Genomic DNA, 15,530 nt, shown 5'->3' on the forward strand with positions numbered 1-15,530 from the left:
GTTTTTTCTTCATTACTTCTATCATTACTAGCAAAATTGACCTCTGTTGTTTGAATGATTAATACAACATAGTCTTTTGAAATTATGTCTAAGATGTAGTTTGCTTGAAGCATTGTGTGTGATATGTATATAGAGAAAACTTCTGATGCTTCTGTTTCTCATATATATATATATATATATATATATATATATAGATATATATATATATATATAGATTTTGTTTATATATATATTATTCCTTAATTGGAATTTTTTATTTTGAGATGAGCATTTTTATGTTAATTTTATTTTTATTTCGGACTATTAGTCTCATCTTTATTAGTCGTTGTTTTTTTTTTTTTAAATCTTTTTATTGGTTCACAACGTTTCGGCCAACTTCCTCTGGCCTTCGTCAGGTGGTAACCGCGACGGATAGGAACTTCGAATCTCCTAACTGCATTCTCAGCCATCACTGCCATTCGTAGTTGTTGTCGTCTCACCACATTTAAATTTAAAAAAAACAACAACTAATAAAGATGAGACTAATAGTCCGAATTGTTATTGTTGATTTTTCAAGCGATACATACGGTTAATATTGGCTCCGCCTCGGAGCTCATTTTTTTATTTACTTAGAAAGTCGCCCTTTTTAATTTGGACGTATATAACATTTTTTATTTATTTATTATTTTTAAAACAGTAATCTACGTACACGCGTGTTTCAAGGTCATCACCTCTCGTCAGCGTAGTTTAACTGTTTCTAGGGATCGAACCTCAGACCATGTTTACCACAGTCCGGTGCCTTAACCGTTAGGCCATAATCCCTAGATTAATTATACTGTTTATTTTTATCGCTTATAAATTTAGATTTTGTTATTGTTGATTTTTCAAGTGATACATACGGTTAATATTGGCTCCGCCTCGGAGCTCATTTTTTTATTTACTTAGAAAGTCGCCCTTTTTAATTTGGACGTATATAACATATATATATATATATATATATATATATATATATATATATAATCATATTGCAGCAAAAATCTGATATTTGGCAAAAAGAAAATGAAATAGATAATAAAAACAAGTTATTCGAGAGTTAGCAGCAGTTAGAATTAGATCCTGTGACGAGCATGCACGGAAGCGTTCAAGAATTATATGCCAATGTCTAAGTTAGGCCTACCTACAGTGAAAATGAGTTCGCCCAAAGTTTATAAAAGTCGATAGCAGTCATTTGGCAAGTAACTCCTAAGGATGCTCTGATAACGTGTCGTGTTGACTTATTGCATTAGGGATTGTGTGGAATCGGCGGAGGTGTTCAGGATTGTGTTGTGTTGAATTGACAGTGTTGTTCAGGATTGTGTAGCGTCGCATGGTCAAAATTGTTTGGGACCGTGCTGCCGCATAGGATTTTTGTTCTCTATCCCCTCGTGAAACTGATAGTACCTAATATTTGAATGTAACATTTTGTCAGCCATGTCCTTGGCTATAGCAACGAATGCTTCATAATGATAGCCTACAGTCTGTTTTGGGTGTGCTTATTGGTCTTGGCATCGATCACATCAAGAAAATAGGAGGACACATGTCTGGCAATTAATGATGAGGAACATTGTTGAATGGCCACACACAGGTTACTTTGGTAAGAGTAATTCATTCTTGTTCAGCCGTTCATTTGTTTGCACTTTTCTCAATAACCACTCCTCTAATTTTTGTAAATTTTGCGCAAACATTAATCATGGTGAAAGTAAATTTTGCCAGAACGGATTTATTCACTCGTGGAAGGGGACCTCATGTGCTCGGCTTGTTGGACAGAAAATCAAGCAGCAAATATGACTGTTTTTATTTCTATGAAAATAGTGTCCATTGTATTTTAAATATAGAACTGATCCGAATGAGGTAAATCAATAAGTACTAAGAAATATTTGGAAAGTAATGTTGTGCTACATAATTCCTCTTGGTAGATAATGTTCTTTGTCATATTTCTTTTAGATGTTTCCTTTTTTGCATAACTTTTTACTGATTTTCTTTCAAGAACTGCTGCATGTCGAAATTATTACAAGTTCCTTTTTCACATAATTGCAACAATGATCGTATGTTATGTTTAAAAAAATGAGGTTACATCAAAGGGATGTTATTCTTGTCCAGAGTTATCAAACGGGTTTTATTAAAGCCAAATTTTGCGAGTTTGACCTTTTTAGGAGTTTAGCCTTCAAAAATTGTGCATTACACTTTTTCAAAGTGTAATGCACAGACTAAATAAGGAAGTAAGGCACAGAATATTATATAGATGTTCCAGAACATTCGTTTGTAGTTTGAGAAATTAGAAAAGCTGTTGACAAATCAAAATTTGAAATTTTCTTCAAACGTGCCTGGAGAATCAGTTGAGCTAAAACTTTTAGGAATGTTCTAACTTAAGAACCAAAAAGTGGAAAACTTAAAGGGTTTGACTGGGATGAACCGTTTTTATCAGTTTATGCCAAATTTCAATACAAATGAATTTTTCTTTTGGTCACCAGTTCAGTAAATGTGGAAATGTTTTTGAACTTTTGATAAAGATGAAAACTGGTTTTTAGTGATTAGTTTTTTTCTTGTTAACATAATATTGGAAGAAAATGATCGTCTGATCATATGAAGGGATGTTAGTTTTGTTTGGTATTGCAGCTTTTTTGTGATAGCAGTAATACTAATTCAACGCAATATTTAATGTGGAGAACCCCCCCCCCCCCCAAAGTTCATTATTAATTGGAACAAAAATATAAATTGCCTTGTTTTAGGATTTCTCCTTCACTAACTGAAGACCGAAAAGGTGTAGTATCCGAACATACTACATTTTGCTCCTAGCCAAACTGCTAAGAAAGTAATTGTCTGTGGTGATGCAATCAGAAGCTCACAGTATTAATGCTGGAGTCCCTCAGGGGTCCATCCTGGGCCTAACTCTCTTCCTGATCTACATGAATGATCTTCCAAATCACATCCTTACATCATTTGTAGACATTTATGCTGATGACACTACCATCTATGGTAGCACATCTAAGACTGTAAATGACCAAGTTCTCTCCGATGCTCTCTCCTCTGATCTTGATCACGTTGTACAATGGGAAAAGGAATGGCTGGTTACTTTTAATGCATCTAAAACCAAGCTTCTATCTTTACATCATCAACATTCTGATCCCTATCTGGCATCAATTAAAATGAATGGCTCTCATCTTGGGAAGGCCTCAAGTTTTGACAAGCTTCTGGGCTTGACCTTTACTCTTGATCTTAAATGGAATACGTACATCAAATCTGTTGCCATGGCCGCTGGAAAAATGGTGGGATCCTTCTATCGATCCAGTAGATATCTCACTGCTAATGCAATTCTCTATCTATATAAGAGCCAGGTACGTCCAAGGATGGAATACTGTTGCCACATCTCGGCAGGAGCTGCTAGAAAGAACTTGTCCTGCCTTGATAGAGTCCAAAATAAACTTCGTGGCCTCGTGGGAGATGTCCTTTTCTCTTTGCTGCAACCTCTATCTCATAGAAGAGATGTTGCGAGTTTGTCTCTGCTTTATCGTTATTTTCATGGAAAGTGTTCGACTGAGCTTCAATCTATGGTCCCTCCTTGCCAAACTTTCACAAGAAACACTCGTCTAGCAGAAAACACTATCAATAATTCCCCCCACTCTTTATCTGTGCCTAAACCTAAATGTAGATTCCATGATCAAAGCTTCTTTCTTAGAACTGCATGCCTGTGGAATTGTCTTCCATTTTCCTGCTTTCCAGCTGTCTATAATATGGTTGTCTTCAAGTCCAACGTGAACAAGTTTCTGATGAGCCGTTCCACTTAAGTTAACAAATTTACCGAACTTCCATTACTATCGATTACTATATTGTCCTTTTGACTACTGTACACTCTTTAACTCTTATCCTTGAGTGGTCTCTCGGCCTTGATAAGTTGTTATGCCTATGTAAAGAAAAAAGTCATTCATTTGTTCCTGAAGTTTCGTTGGCCTCATCATAATTTGATAATAGAACAATCCTTTTCATAGTTATGACTGACAAGGGTTCACATGGCAGGTCGACTTGCATTCTTTACTGTGTTTAAGTTTTTGCTTATGTAATCAATCACTCATCATCATCATATGACTCTTCCTCTCCAGAGTTTCCTGTCTTCCATCAGTTGCCTCAGATTTTCAGGTTCACAGTTGGCGTGGTGTGCTATTTGTTGGATGTACGCGGATCTAGGTCGTCCTCTGCTTGCACGTCCATGTCGTGGAGTCCATAGCAATACATCACTCACCAATTCATGCTTGCTCCTCAGATAATGACCGGCAAATCGTAGGCGTCTTTCTCTGGTGGTATTAGATATGGCAGGTAGGTTGCCATAAAGTTGCTGCTTCGTGGGATGATTTTGCCAAGATATAATTAATATTGTTCTTAGCATACGGGTGTATGTGCCATCTAGTTTTCTTTCCAATCTTTTGGGGAGTGTCCAGGTTGTAGCACCGTAAACAAGGACAGACTCTACCACTGCCCTGAAGAACTGCCTTTTCAGTTTGTCAGCTAGTCTCGAAGTCCATACTGAATGTAGCCCATCCAATGCGATCCATGCTTTTGAGATGCGAATTCCGATATCTCTCTCTCTGTGGAAACTATGTTGCTGCCCAGATACGTAAACTCAGTGACTTCTTTCAGTGTTGATCCAACCAAAGCCCTGGTCTCTCCTTTCACATTGAAAGTCATAAACTTTGTCTTATCCGCATTTATGTGGAGATCAATGTCATTTGCAGACTTTTCTAACTTAAGTAATAGTGTTTGCGCATCAGTAGTGTTGTTCGCGAACAAAGCAATATCGTCTGCGTAATCTGCATCAGTTATGTGTGCTGATTGATGACGTTTATTTTTGGATTCATTTAGAGTGAAGCCTAGCATGTTGTGTATATCAACAGAGGTGCGAAGTACAAAGTCAAGACAGACAATGAAAAGAAAACAGGCAAGAGCTTAGTATGATGTACCTATCAGAACAACAGGAGTATGTTCAACAACAAATAGATCGAATCCAGAATGATGCGTATAACAAACAATCATATCTGGCTCAGCAAGTAGTAAATGAGATATCTAGCACAAACAACTTGCCAAAGCTAAGTTAAAGGCAAACAACCCAGAAAATGCATATTCGAAATGGAAAGCACATTTTGAAAAGCTACTTGGAAGCAAATCAGAAGTGACAGACCAACCAATTCAGCCGATTGTTGTACAGGAACTCGATATTGAGAAGGGTGATTTTACAATGGAGGAACTTTTAAATGTCCTAAAGAAGACCAAGAATTGTAAAGCTGCAGGCTTAGATAACATACCTCCTGAAGTATGGAAGACAGGTGGTTTCAAGGACATACTTCTTAATTCATGCAATTCTGTATATAATCAAAAAATTAATATATGGAGGGAAGGATGCATACTTCCCTTCCCCAAGAAGGGTGACCTAAGCATACCAAGCAACTACAGAGGAATAACACTTCAATTGCAGCAAAAATCTACAATACCATGCTTCTCAACCGTATCCAACCAAATATCGAAGAAGTGCTCAGGAAGAACCAAAATAGATTTAGAAAGAATCTCTCTACTACTAGTCAAATACTTACTGTTAGGAGACTAATTGAAAGAGTCAAAACAAAAATCATTGAGGCAGTCATGATCTTTGTAGATTTCTCCAAAGCATTCGACTCCGTACATAGAGGAAAAATGGCGACCATATTAAAAGCATATGGCATTCCAAATGAAGTCGTCAATGCTATCATGATGCTATATGAGCACACTCGAGCAATGGTCAGGTTCCCAGATGGGGCCACTGAATTTTTCAACATCTGCACTGGAGTTCTACAAGGAGATACTCTTGCCCCTTTTCTTTTCAACCGATCACTACTTTGTGCTAAACTCCCAAAGCCCCTTTATTTAATTGGTTGAAGTCTGATTTCAGTAACCAATTGAAATTAAGTATTTAGCCAATCAAAATTGAGTATTTTACAGAAATTGTTTTTTTTTTTATTTATTTATTTTTTTTCTGCTGCTGGTGTTGGCAATGATTGCGCTAACCAATACAATATCTGGAAAGACGGAGTCATTTCACAATGCACAAAGAAATGACTCCTGCAAGCGTTGGTATTCTCAGTAGCAACATATAGAATAGAATGTTGGGTCTTGAAGAAAGTCAACGAGAAAAATTGCTGCTTTTGAATTCTGGTGCTACCGTAGACTTCTTTGTGTAATCTGGGTGGACAAACGTACGAACGAATGGAACCTGGAGAAGATTGGACCATGCCGAAGACTACTAGACAACATCAATGACAGGAAATTGTGATTTTTTGGGACATGTAGCCAGAGGAGATGGCTCAACAAAAGATTTTCTCTTTGGTGCAACCCTTGGCAAAAGAGGATGTAGAAGACCAAAAACAAGAATGTCCGACAATGTGAAGGACATTGTGGACATTAGCATGGCTGAGCTGCTCAGAATGGCGCAGAACCGGAGTCAATGGTGATGATTCGTGAAGAGTACCATGGCTGGTCAGTAATGACCATTCCGTCAAAGAGAAAGAGTTGTTGGCTGCTATCGCTTTTGTAGTTTGCTCAGATGTAAGGTGTTGTCTATTAGAGAAAATTTGATAACTCTGAATAAGATCTTGTCAATGACTGTAACAAGCATCATCAACGTTTACAGCATCAACTCTGTAGAGGAGTCATGTGGTGGGTTGTTATTTAGGATACTCTTTATCTGAAAGGGTTAAAATAATAATACAGTTGCCTACTGTAATTTCCTGTAGGAGATCTTGGATCATAACTACGAAATGATATACTGCTGTCATTTTTAACAACTAGCATTCATAAAAGACAAGGTTCTCATACTTTGCCAGAATTTTCAGAATGGAATTCATGGAAGATAAAGTTCTTGTATGATGCCAGGTAGAGATGAGTAGTTTAACCAACAGGTTTTCTTGCTTCACTTTTACATTGGAAACTTCACAGAATTATTTTTAAATTAAAAAGAAAAAAGATTTTTTTATTTTTATTTACGAAATTGTAAATGTACAGTATAGTACTATTATTAAAATATTTCGTTTTGAAAGTTGTTAAAAACAAAAAGTTATCATTTTAAAAGTTTATAAAAATACTTTAACTTAAATGAAACCAACAAAGCAAAATAGCGAGTACACATTAAAAATAAAAAATACTTGCATTGACTAGTGTTAAATTTGATCTTTTTTTAATTATAAAGTGAGGTTTCATTTTTTAATTATTTTTTCAAACCACTTCACTATAAACTTATATTTCTTGGGAATTATAACTTTTTTTCTAATATTTTACACAAAAATGTATATATTTTAATATTTTATGTGTTGTAATATTAAATATTAGTTGTCAATTTATTTGAAAGTTTCATAATAATTAATTGAAATGTTGCATAAAGATAAGAACAATAGTCCGATTAATACAAGTAATAAAAACAATCAGCCCTCCTCTAAAAAAATTCAGAATTGATTTCATAATTAAAGTTTGATCCAAGCTATGAAATATGAACCACAATGCATCAGTTTGCCATGTTCGTAAACTCTTATAGTTTGACATTTTCTTTTGGGTCATCTTTGAAAGTTTCATGGGAAGGGGTGGAGACAAAAACAAAATCTGTCATGTTAATACCAGAGTCTTTAAAATTTATAATTAAATATTAAACACACTAAGTTACTTAAAGACATATGCTTTTTTTCTCCAAAATTAATTTGATTAAATTGTTTAATTATTGTATAATCTTCCTTCGATAAAATATAAATAAAATGTAAAAACAAGTTTAAATTCGAGCTCTTGTGCAATATTTAAAATTTTTTTAAATACCAAGATAAAGCATTAAAATTAAAAGCCAATTAAATTTTTTTAAATCTATATAAAAAAAAATCTGTTTGCAAATTCAAATGTACTTTTTTTTTTGTCAACAGAGCCACTAAATGAAATAGACCCCCCCCTCCCCCGCATTCTTTTTCAAAAATCATGTCATAAAACAAATGAGGACAGAAATATAATTGTTTTTATTTTCTTTGTTTATTTTAGGATGGCGGAATTGATAGAGAAAGAGACAGAAGCATATTTCAAAATGGATCCAGATCCTTTTGATGACAGGCATCCAGGTAATTTGTGCTTTTTTTTTTGTTTTCTAAATTTGATTTATTCAGTAAAATTAATTTGTAACCCCCCCCCTCCAAAATTAACAACGGTTCCTTGGCCTTCTGTCTAAGAACAGTGTAGTATCTCTTTTGAGGCTACACTTAGTCTAATCTGCCCTCTATCAGTAAAAAAAATCTTTCTAGATTGAGGCAATTTTAATTTTTGTTTCATTTTTGTTTGAATTCAGTGTGCCGTTTTGGGAACTGAATTTTCCTCATTAAATAGCATTACAAGCGTATGCTGTATTTTCGTGGACATCGGCAATATTACATACCTAATGTGCTTCAACAAGTCATATCTTTTGCTTTTATGCGTTCAATGTTTTTATGCTCCAAGTTAAAAATGAAAAAACAGTAAAAAATGATGACAGCAAAAAGGGAAACTGTTTTTTCAGTGTTTACATTCCATGTTATGTTTGGATACACATGCGTGAGGTTAAATTTGATTGGATATGGCTGAAATTATACAGGCTATATAAGCATAGAAGTCCATTTCTACTGGACTTAGATTTATATTTTTACGACCACAGGAAGCAAAGTTACGACCGAGCAAAGTTGACAAAGAATATTTCAAAATTGATAAGATAAATTGGTATATATCATCCATTTTCATATAGATAATAGTTTCAGAATTATTTTCATGTATAATATGTAAATATTTGATAATTATTATGTGGAAATTTCTTTAAAATGTTATCTTTATGAGCCGTTCCACTTAAGTTAACAAAACCAAATTTCCATTACTAACAATTACTATATTGTCTAATTGACTACTGTACACTCTTTAACCCTAGTGGTCTCTGGGCCTTGATAAGAGGTGATGCCTATGTAAAAAAAAAAAAAAAAAAATTTTAAGTTCAAATCCGCTTACACTGAACTGACTAAAGTATTCTCTTAAAAATAGAAAACTGTTTTTCTGCTTTCGTTTTAGTAGACTAGTCATTTTTTATTCTGAGTTTGTCAATTTAAAAAAATTATCTTCAAATTTTATTTCCAAACAATACTATTTTGTTTTTAACGCTTTTAGTACACATGTACTAAAAGCGTTAAAAAACAACAAAATGTACTAAGTACATGCGTTTCTGTTATCATTGTATTTATAACTTGTTACTTGTACTTACGGTAGAATTGTTTTTTAGTGGTAAAGAAACAAATATGGTACTTGTACAGTCTAATCAAGACATTAAAAAATGAAAATATCAAAAAATGTTTAAATTGTACATATCTGTTATGGAATGAAGTTCTCCGAAAAAAAATTTCACTTAATTTCATCAACTAGTTTTTGTTTTACAGCGAAAAAACAATTTATGATACCGAGCAAAAGGTTCGATTTTTTTTTTTTTTTTTTTTTTTCTAGGAAGAAAAGCTAGTATTAAAGATGGGGAGGGAGTGTCGGCGCTTTAACTGGAGTTAGCTCCCATGGCGTTTCTAAAATTCAAACAAAATTTTTTAAAAATCCAAGATGTCTGCCTTCAACGTGCTTTCATAAAACGTGTTTTTTCCACTGTAACAAAAACAAAAGCTACTTGATCAAATTAAGTTAAATTTTTTTCCAGAGATCTTCAGTTCAAAACGGATATGTACAATATAACCCCCCTTTTTTTTTTTTTTCCTCGATATTTTCATTTTTTAATGTCTTGATTAAACTGTACAAGTACCACAAATATATAACAAATAAAAGGTACTTATGCTACCATGCTGAAATAATATTATTTAGAAACCCATTCTTGACATGGGGAAGGAAGGGTGTTTTGTTACTATTTTTGACTTTCACCTAACAATTAAATATATCGTGAAACTTGAATTTATTTTTAACTCATTGTCAAGACCATTTTTTCGAATCTGTAAAACAAACCCGTTTTTTTCTTTCTTTTTTTTATTTAACTGAGGATATCTAAATAATAATAATTAGTTGGTTCGATAACAATGTAATGCATTTTGTAAATTTTTACCTTGTTTCCACCTTAACATTTTTCTTTAAAATGATTACCTTTTAAGGTTTTCGAGTATACTGAAAACGAATGTTGCATTTAAATTTCTCGCAAATAAGTAGCTTTCCGGATATTAAGCAATATTATTTCTTATGTTATTGCTGGTGGCCATCTTGGTACGTGCATTTGCGCATAGTTTCTTGGGGTTACGTTTGCGTTCGCGTGTACCAAGATGGCCACCAGTGAAGAAATGACATTGCTTAATATACGTAAAACTACTTATTTGCAGAAAATTTAAATGCGATATTTGTTTTCGGCATACCCTAAAACCTATAAAAGTAATCATTTTAAATGTTAAGGTGGAAACAAGGTAAAAAATTACCGTTTTATTTCTTTGTTTACATAGTTGAATTTTCAGTAAAACAATAGAAATGACAAAAATTACCATCAACTGGTGAATATATAGTTGTTGCTTATCAGGATTCCTGGTATCCTGGTACTGTGAAAGCTACATCAAGGATTCATGTAGAGTATGATTTATGGTTGCATCTCAGAAAATAGGGGTATATTTTGGGCCAGATAGAGAGGATTTACAAAATCGAAAATTGGACTGGTCACAAAATTCATAAGTTCTGGTCGACTATGTGAATTTCCATCTTTTACAGAGATCCAAAATCTATATGAAAAATTTTCTTCGATTTATTTCTGAGATTAATTCATATCTACTCAATTTTTTTTTTTTTCTTTGAGTGAGTAGTAAATACCGGCCATAAATGTGCTTTAGGCATTCAATAGCTACACTCAAGATTAAGTTCTTCTTTGCCTATTCTCAATAAAGCTATATTTAAATACCACTATAATAATTCACTGTATGATACCATGCGCCAGTTTAAAAAAAAAATTGAAATTTGTAGAACTTAATTTATAATTCATGGCTTATGGTAAAGAGATGAATCAGATTCGACTGCATAATCAGAAAGAGCACACAATTTTAAATAAGAGTGCCAAGTTTCATGAGAATAGCTTGAAAAATAAATAAGCGGTGGCGAAATTACCGAATTTCTTGAAATGTTCAAGTCCGTAATTTAGCCCACTTTTTCTAAAGAAAAATGTCCAAGGAAAAGTCTAATTTTTGGCACTTAAAATTCTCATAACTTTTGAACTTCTGATGGTATTTGCATAATTCAAACGGTTTTAAACATCTTTCCATGCAAGTTGATAAAATAACAATTATCTCCTTGTGGGAAGGCAAGTAAATAAGCAACAAATTTCTTATTTATTTTCTTATTTTTACTTATACAAATTAATGACTGAAAATTAACTATTACAAATATTTTCAAAATAGACTATATTTTTAATCAATTTAAACTTTTTATTTTATTTTTTTTTTTTAAAGTAAGGTTTTGATTTAAACTTAGAAAAATTTGGTAATATTTGTAAAATACTGCCCCCCCCCAAACCCCAATCTTTTAAATGTATTTTCATCTAGTACACATTAATTCCTTTTCGCATAATCAAATTTGAATCTTTTTCATTATCAGGATTTTTGATCACTCCTGGTGGAGGAATCCCTTGTTTTCACTTTTTGTCCCTAACTAGGTGTGGTCATGTAGGTTCTAGTTGGTTGTTGAGGTCTGTTCTCCACTGGGTTTTTTTTCATCGCATGTCCACCTGCTATTAGTCTATTTCAAAAGGTGACCTGCTCATCTATATTTTATCATTCATATGGTGATGATGATGATGATGATAATTCCAGTTTGTTTAATTCAGGTGTTTCTTTTTCTCTCATGTAAACTGATTCTGATCATAATGTGGTTTATTTTGTGTTGTATCATTCTTAGATTTTTTTGCTACACGTTTCATTATCGCATGTTATAGTTGTGACAGGCATGATGTATTCATTTGAACATTTTATGTTAGTCGACTTTCTACTTTTCAGGATGGAATCTTTTTAGGTTTAATGATATAACAAAACAAAAATTGCAAATAAACATAGCAAAACACAGTTGATGTTATGCTGGGACGTACAAACTTGTATCTGATACTTTTTATATAAGAAAAGTTGTCAAATCTTTGGCTGTATTGTGTAGTAGTTGTATAACGTCTGTGACTTTGATGTTAGCCTCTCCACCCCCTCTCTTAAAAGAACGAGATCACCTAGTCACCAACAATGAAATATGCAAGTAATTCAAAGTTAACTGGTGTCGCTAAGGGAAATGAAAAAAAAACAACACTGATTTCACACATTTTAAATTGGATCTTTTATAAATAGATATTACATGTACAAGAGTCACATTTATGTTTTAAAAAACTTGATAAATACATTGCTGGGTTTGTTTCCTTTTGAAATGTCGACATGTTAACTACTTTTAGAAATGGAGAATATTGCGTTAATAGTGAAAAATAAATTTCCAGTAAACAAATGCCAAGATCTGAAGTTTAAACCTTGAGATCTTCTATCTGAAATTCTAATCAACTGACCTACTTGGCTATTCTTATAAATATAGCTTAAAATATTACCTAAACAAAATAATTATACCTTAGGTGTGATGTCATAGATTTAATTAACATCATGTTTCAAAACCTGAATTCATACTTGGCTAGGGATTTTTATCCTCAGCCCCCAAATCAAGAGATCAGACCATTTCAGGCTTTGTCGTCTCTCTTTTTTTTTTTTTTTTTTTTTTTTTTTTTTTTTTTTTTTTTTTTTTGAGAAGGGGATAGTTTATTGCTAATTGCCTGACGCACCCTTACTGGAGGAATGCCAACAGGGCTGCCCAGGCACTTTTTGCAGATTAGTGCCCCTTTAGGGGGCCAATGACTTCTTAATCTCACTTTCCGACCCCGGTGTCTAAGTTGTTGCAGCGGGAGAGACCTAAGAACTAAAATAGGGATGTGCAAAATGTATAGCCGATGCTCGAAATGTATAAACATTTTGAGTATCAGCTATTCATTTGTGTATTAAGGTTTCATAAGATTGGGATAAATCAACAAAATTTGATGAATTTCAAACCTAGAGCAGATCCAGAACAAAAATGAAAATAGCCTGAGCAACTTGTTTATAAAATAAACAAACCCAATGAAATATTAGTTTTCTTGCCCGCTCCAGGCTTGAAACTTAGCAAATGTTATTTTGACCTGATCTTCTAACCTTATTAATAAATAAATGCTTTTCTTAAATAATTATGCACTGTTGAAATTTGCTCTATCAAACAAAACCAAAGAATGAATAATATATAATCTTTTGTCATGCATAATAATATAGTTGAGTGGTGAATAAAACCAGTTTAGGTCATGGGTAAAGAGTAAAAGTATATGAAAACCATAAAGATGGAGAAGTGTATGGAATCAAAAATCTATCATAATAATTACCATTACTTGTATTATCTTATTAGTATCCTTCGTTTCACTTTTTTTTGCACTAGGAATCGATATTCTTAATCTGTTTTCTGGAATGTCTTCAGGAAAGATAATTTTTAGAAAATTGATTAAAGGTATGTGTCCACATCATTTGATTCATTATATATGTATGAATTTTTAAAATAGAAATTGAAGACCAAAAATGATGCAATTTTAAAATGTAGAAAATCATTTATTTTTTTATTTGTTGTAAACCAAGTCTTGTTTTGAAAAAAATATTAAATATTGAAAATATTTCAAAATATTTTTTTCAGAGCAAAACTTTGTAGTTCCCCCCCCCCTCATTCTGTTGGTATTAATGGAAGGTAAGGAAAGAAAAATATAAATACAAAATCTTGTTTTAAAGTTTTTTTTTTTTTTTTTTTAAATATTGAAAGTCTTATAAAAAGAAATAATTCTATTTGTTTTAAAATTGTATCCCTTTAGGTTTTCAATTTCTATTTGTATTCATTCATTCAAATGGTGTTCTGCCTGGTTCAGGCATTAACAGCTATTACTCTTTATCTCTCTCCCTTGAGTTTCTGCATGTGCTGGCTTGCCATACTATTTTCCACTCTATTGGTGATTATCTACGTTCCTTGAGCTCCCAGTTTTTATTCAGTGTTTTTTTTTTTTCTTTTCTTTTTGAATATACTTCTGTGATCATAATACCTACTAGTGTTGGAGTGATTAATCGGAAGATTTGGTGGAATTGGTATCAGAATCAGAAAAATTTATGCCTATTTTCCAATACCAAAATGATTCTTTTAATTGTCTTTTTTAATTGATTTTGTTTAAAGTAAAAGTTTTTCATTACTGTTAATAATGACAAAATAATATTTATAGATTTTAAAATAATAGTAAAGCTAAAATCGATGGATCATCCTTCACAAGTATATTTTGACGTTTAGGAAAATATCTGCACATTTAACGCGTGTTTTTACGGAAATCAGGAAAAATAACAATCTTATAGGTAAATAATTAGAGATTTATAAAGACTCGAAATCAGTAATTTAGCGTGGAATCTGTAATTGTATCAGAATCAGGAAAAATATTGGAATCGTTCCATCACTAATATCTACTCTTAAAATCTAGAGGTCATTTCTATGAAATATTTTTTGTTATTCGGTTTTTCTTTTAACAAATATTGTAGTCTGGTTAAACAATGCAGAGTGCCTACATTTTACTTTCTTTCTTTTTGTTCATTATTAGTGTTTTTATTTCTATTACGATTTATCATTAGTTTTTCTAATTATATTTTTTTTTGTTATTTTTGTTTTGATGCTGGTTATTTTTTATCTCTAAGTTTTCACAGCAACTATAAAACAGTTTTAAGTTCTTTATATTAAAGATTTTTTTATAAGGAATTTGTTAAAGAGAAGTGTTTTTCAATAAGATTTATGTATTGGCAAATACATCTGTTACTCTGTATGTCACATTTCTGTTTTTGTTAGGTACGTGCTGTTGGACCCATGAATTGGTCTATTTTTTATATGTGGACGATACATTTCCTCCCTTCAATAACTGAACGAAGGAAAATAATTTTTCTCCCTACTCAACAAAATGCATCCCGCGTTAAAGTATACTTATGAAGGAGACTCGTCCATAGCTTTCCTTGATGTATTAATAACAAAAGCACCATCTAGATATACTGCAAATCCGCATTTACAGGACTGTATACACGCTGGGATTTATTTTGCCCCCATAAAATGTAAGATCAATTTTATTTGGACCTTAATATATTGTGACCTGATGATTTCTTCAAAATAAAAATTGGATGGGGAATTTAAAATAATTACTGATACCCTATCCAAGAATAGGTAACCTTGATGTGATTAGGTCAGTTATGCAAAGAAAGTATTGAGGTTTCTGAAACTAAAGTTAAAACAATGACTAAATACCCAATATATCTTCGTTTACTGTGGTTGGGGACAGTAAGTGAGCAGATTCGCCAAACAAATCAGCTCAACAGTCAAGAAATGTTATTTTACTTCAAATGTGCATGTTGTGATCTCTACGAAAACCTTAATGCCAT

At 32.6% G+C, this 15,530-nt stretch overlaps 1 protein-coding gene across 1 annotated transcript in view; it reads left to right on the forward strand.

Annotated features, from left to right (window-relative positions):
- The window catches only part of LOC145293783 (DDB1- and CUL4-associated factor 1-like), a 156,292-nt gene that overhangs the window by 18,727 nt on the left and 122,035 nt on the right, over positions 1–15,530 (forward strand). The window contains exon 2 of the mRNA XM_080140323.1: positions 8,053–8,129. Coding sequence (XP_079996449.1) covers positions 8,053–8,129 — 77 coding nt within the window. The remainder of the gene's footprint in view (positions 1–8,052; positions 8,130–15,530) is intronic.

This window comes from Euprymna scolopes, chromosome 15 (genome assembly GCF_053919585.1).
Source record: "Euprymna scolopes isolate OS-2025 chromosome 15, ASM5391958v1, whole genome shotgun sequence".
Classification (NCBI taxonomy): domain Eukaryota; kingdom Metazoa; phylum Mollusca; class Cephalopoda; order Sepiida; family Sepiolidae; genus Euprymna; species Euprymna scolopes.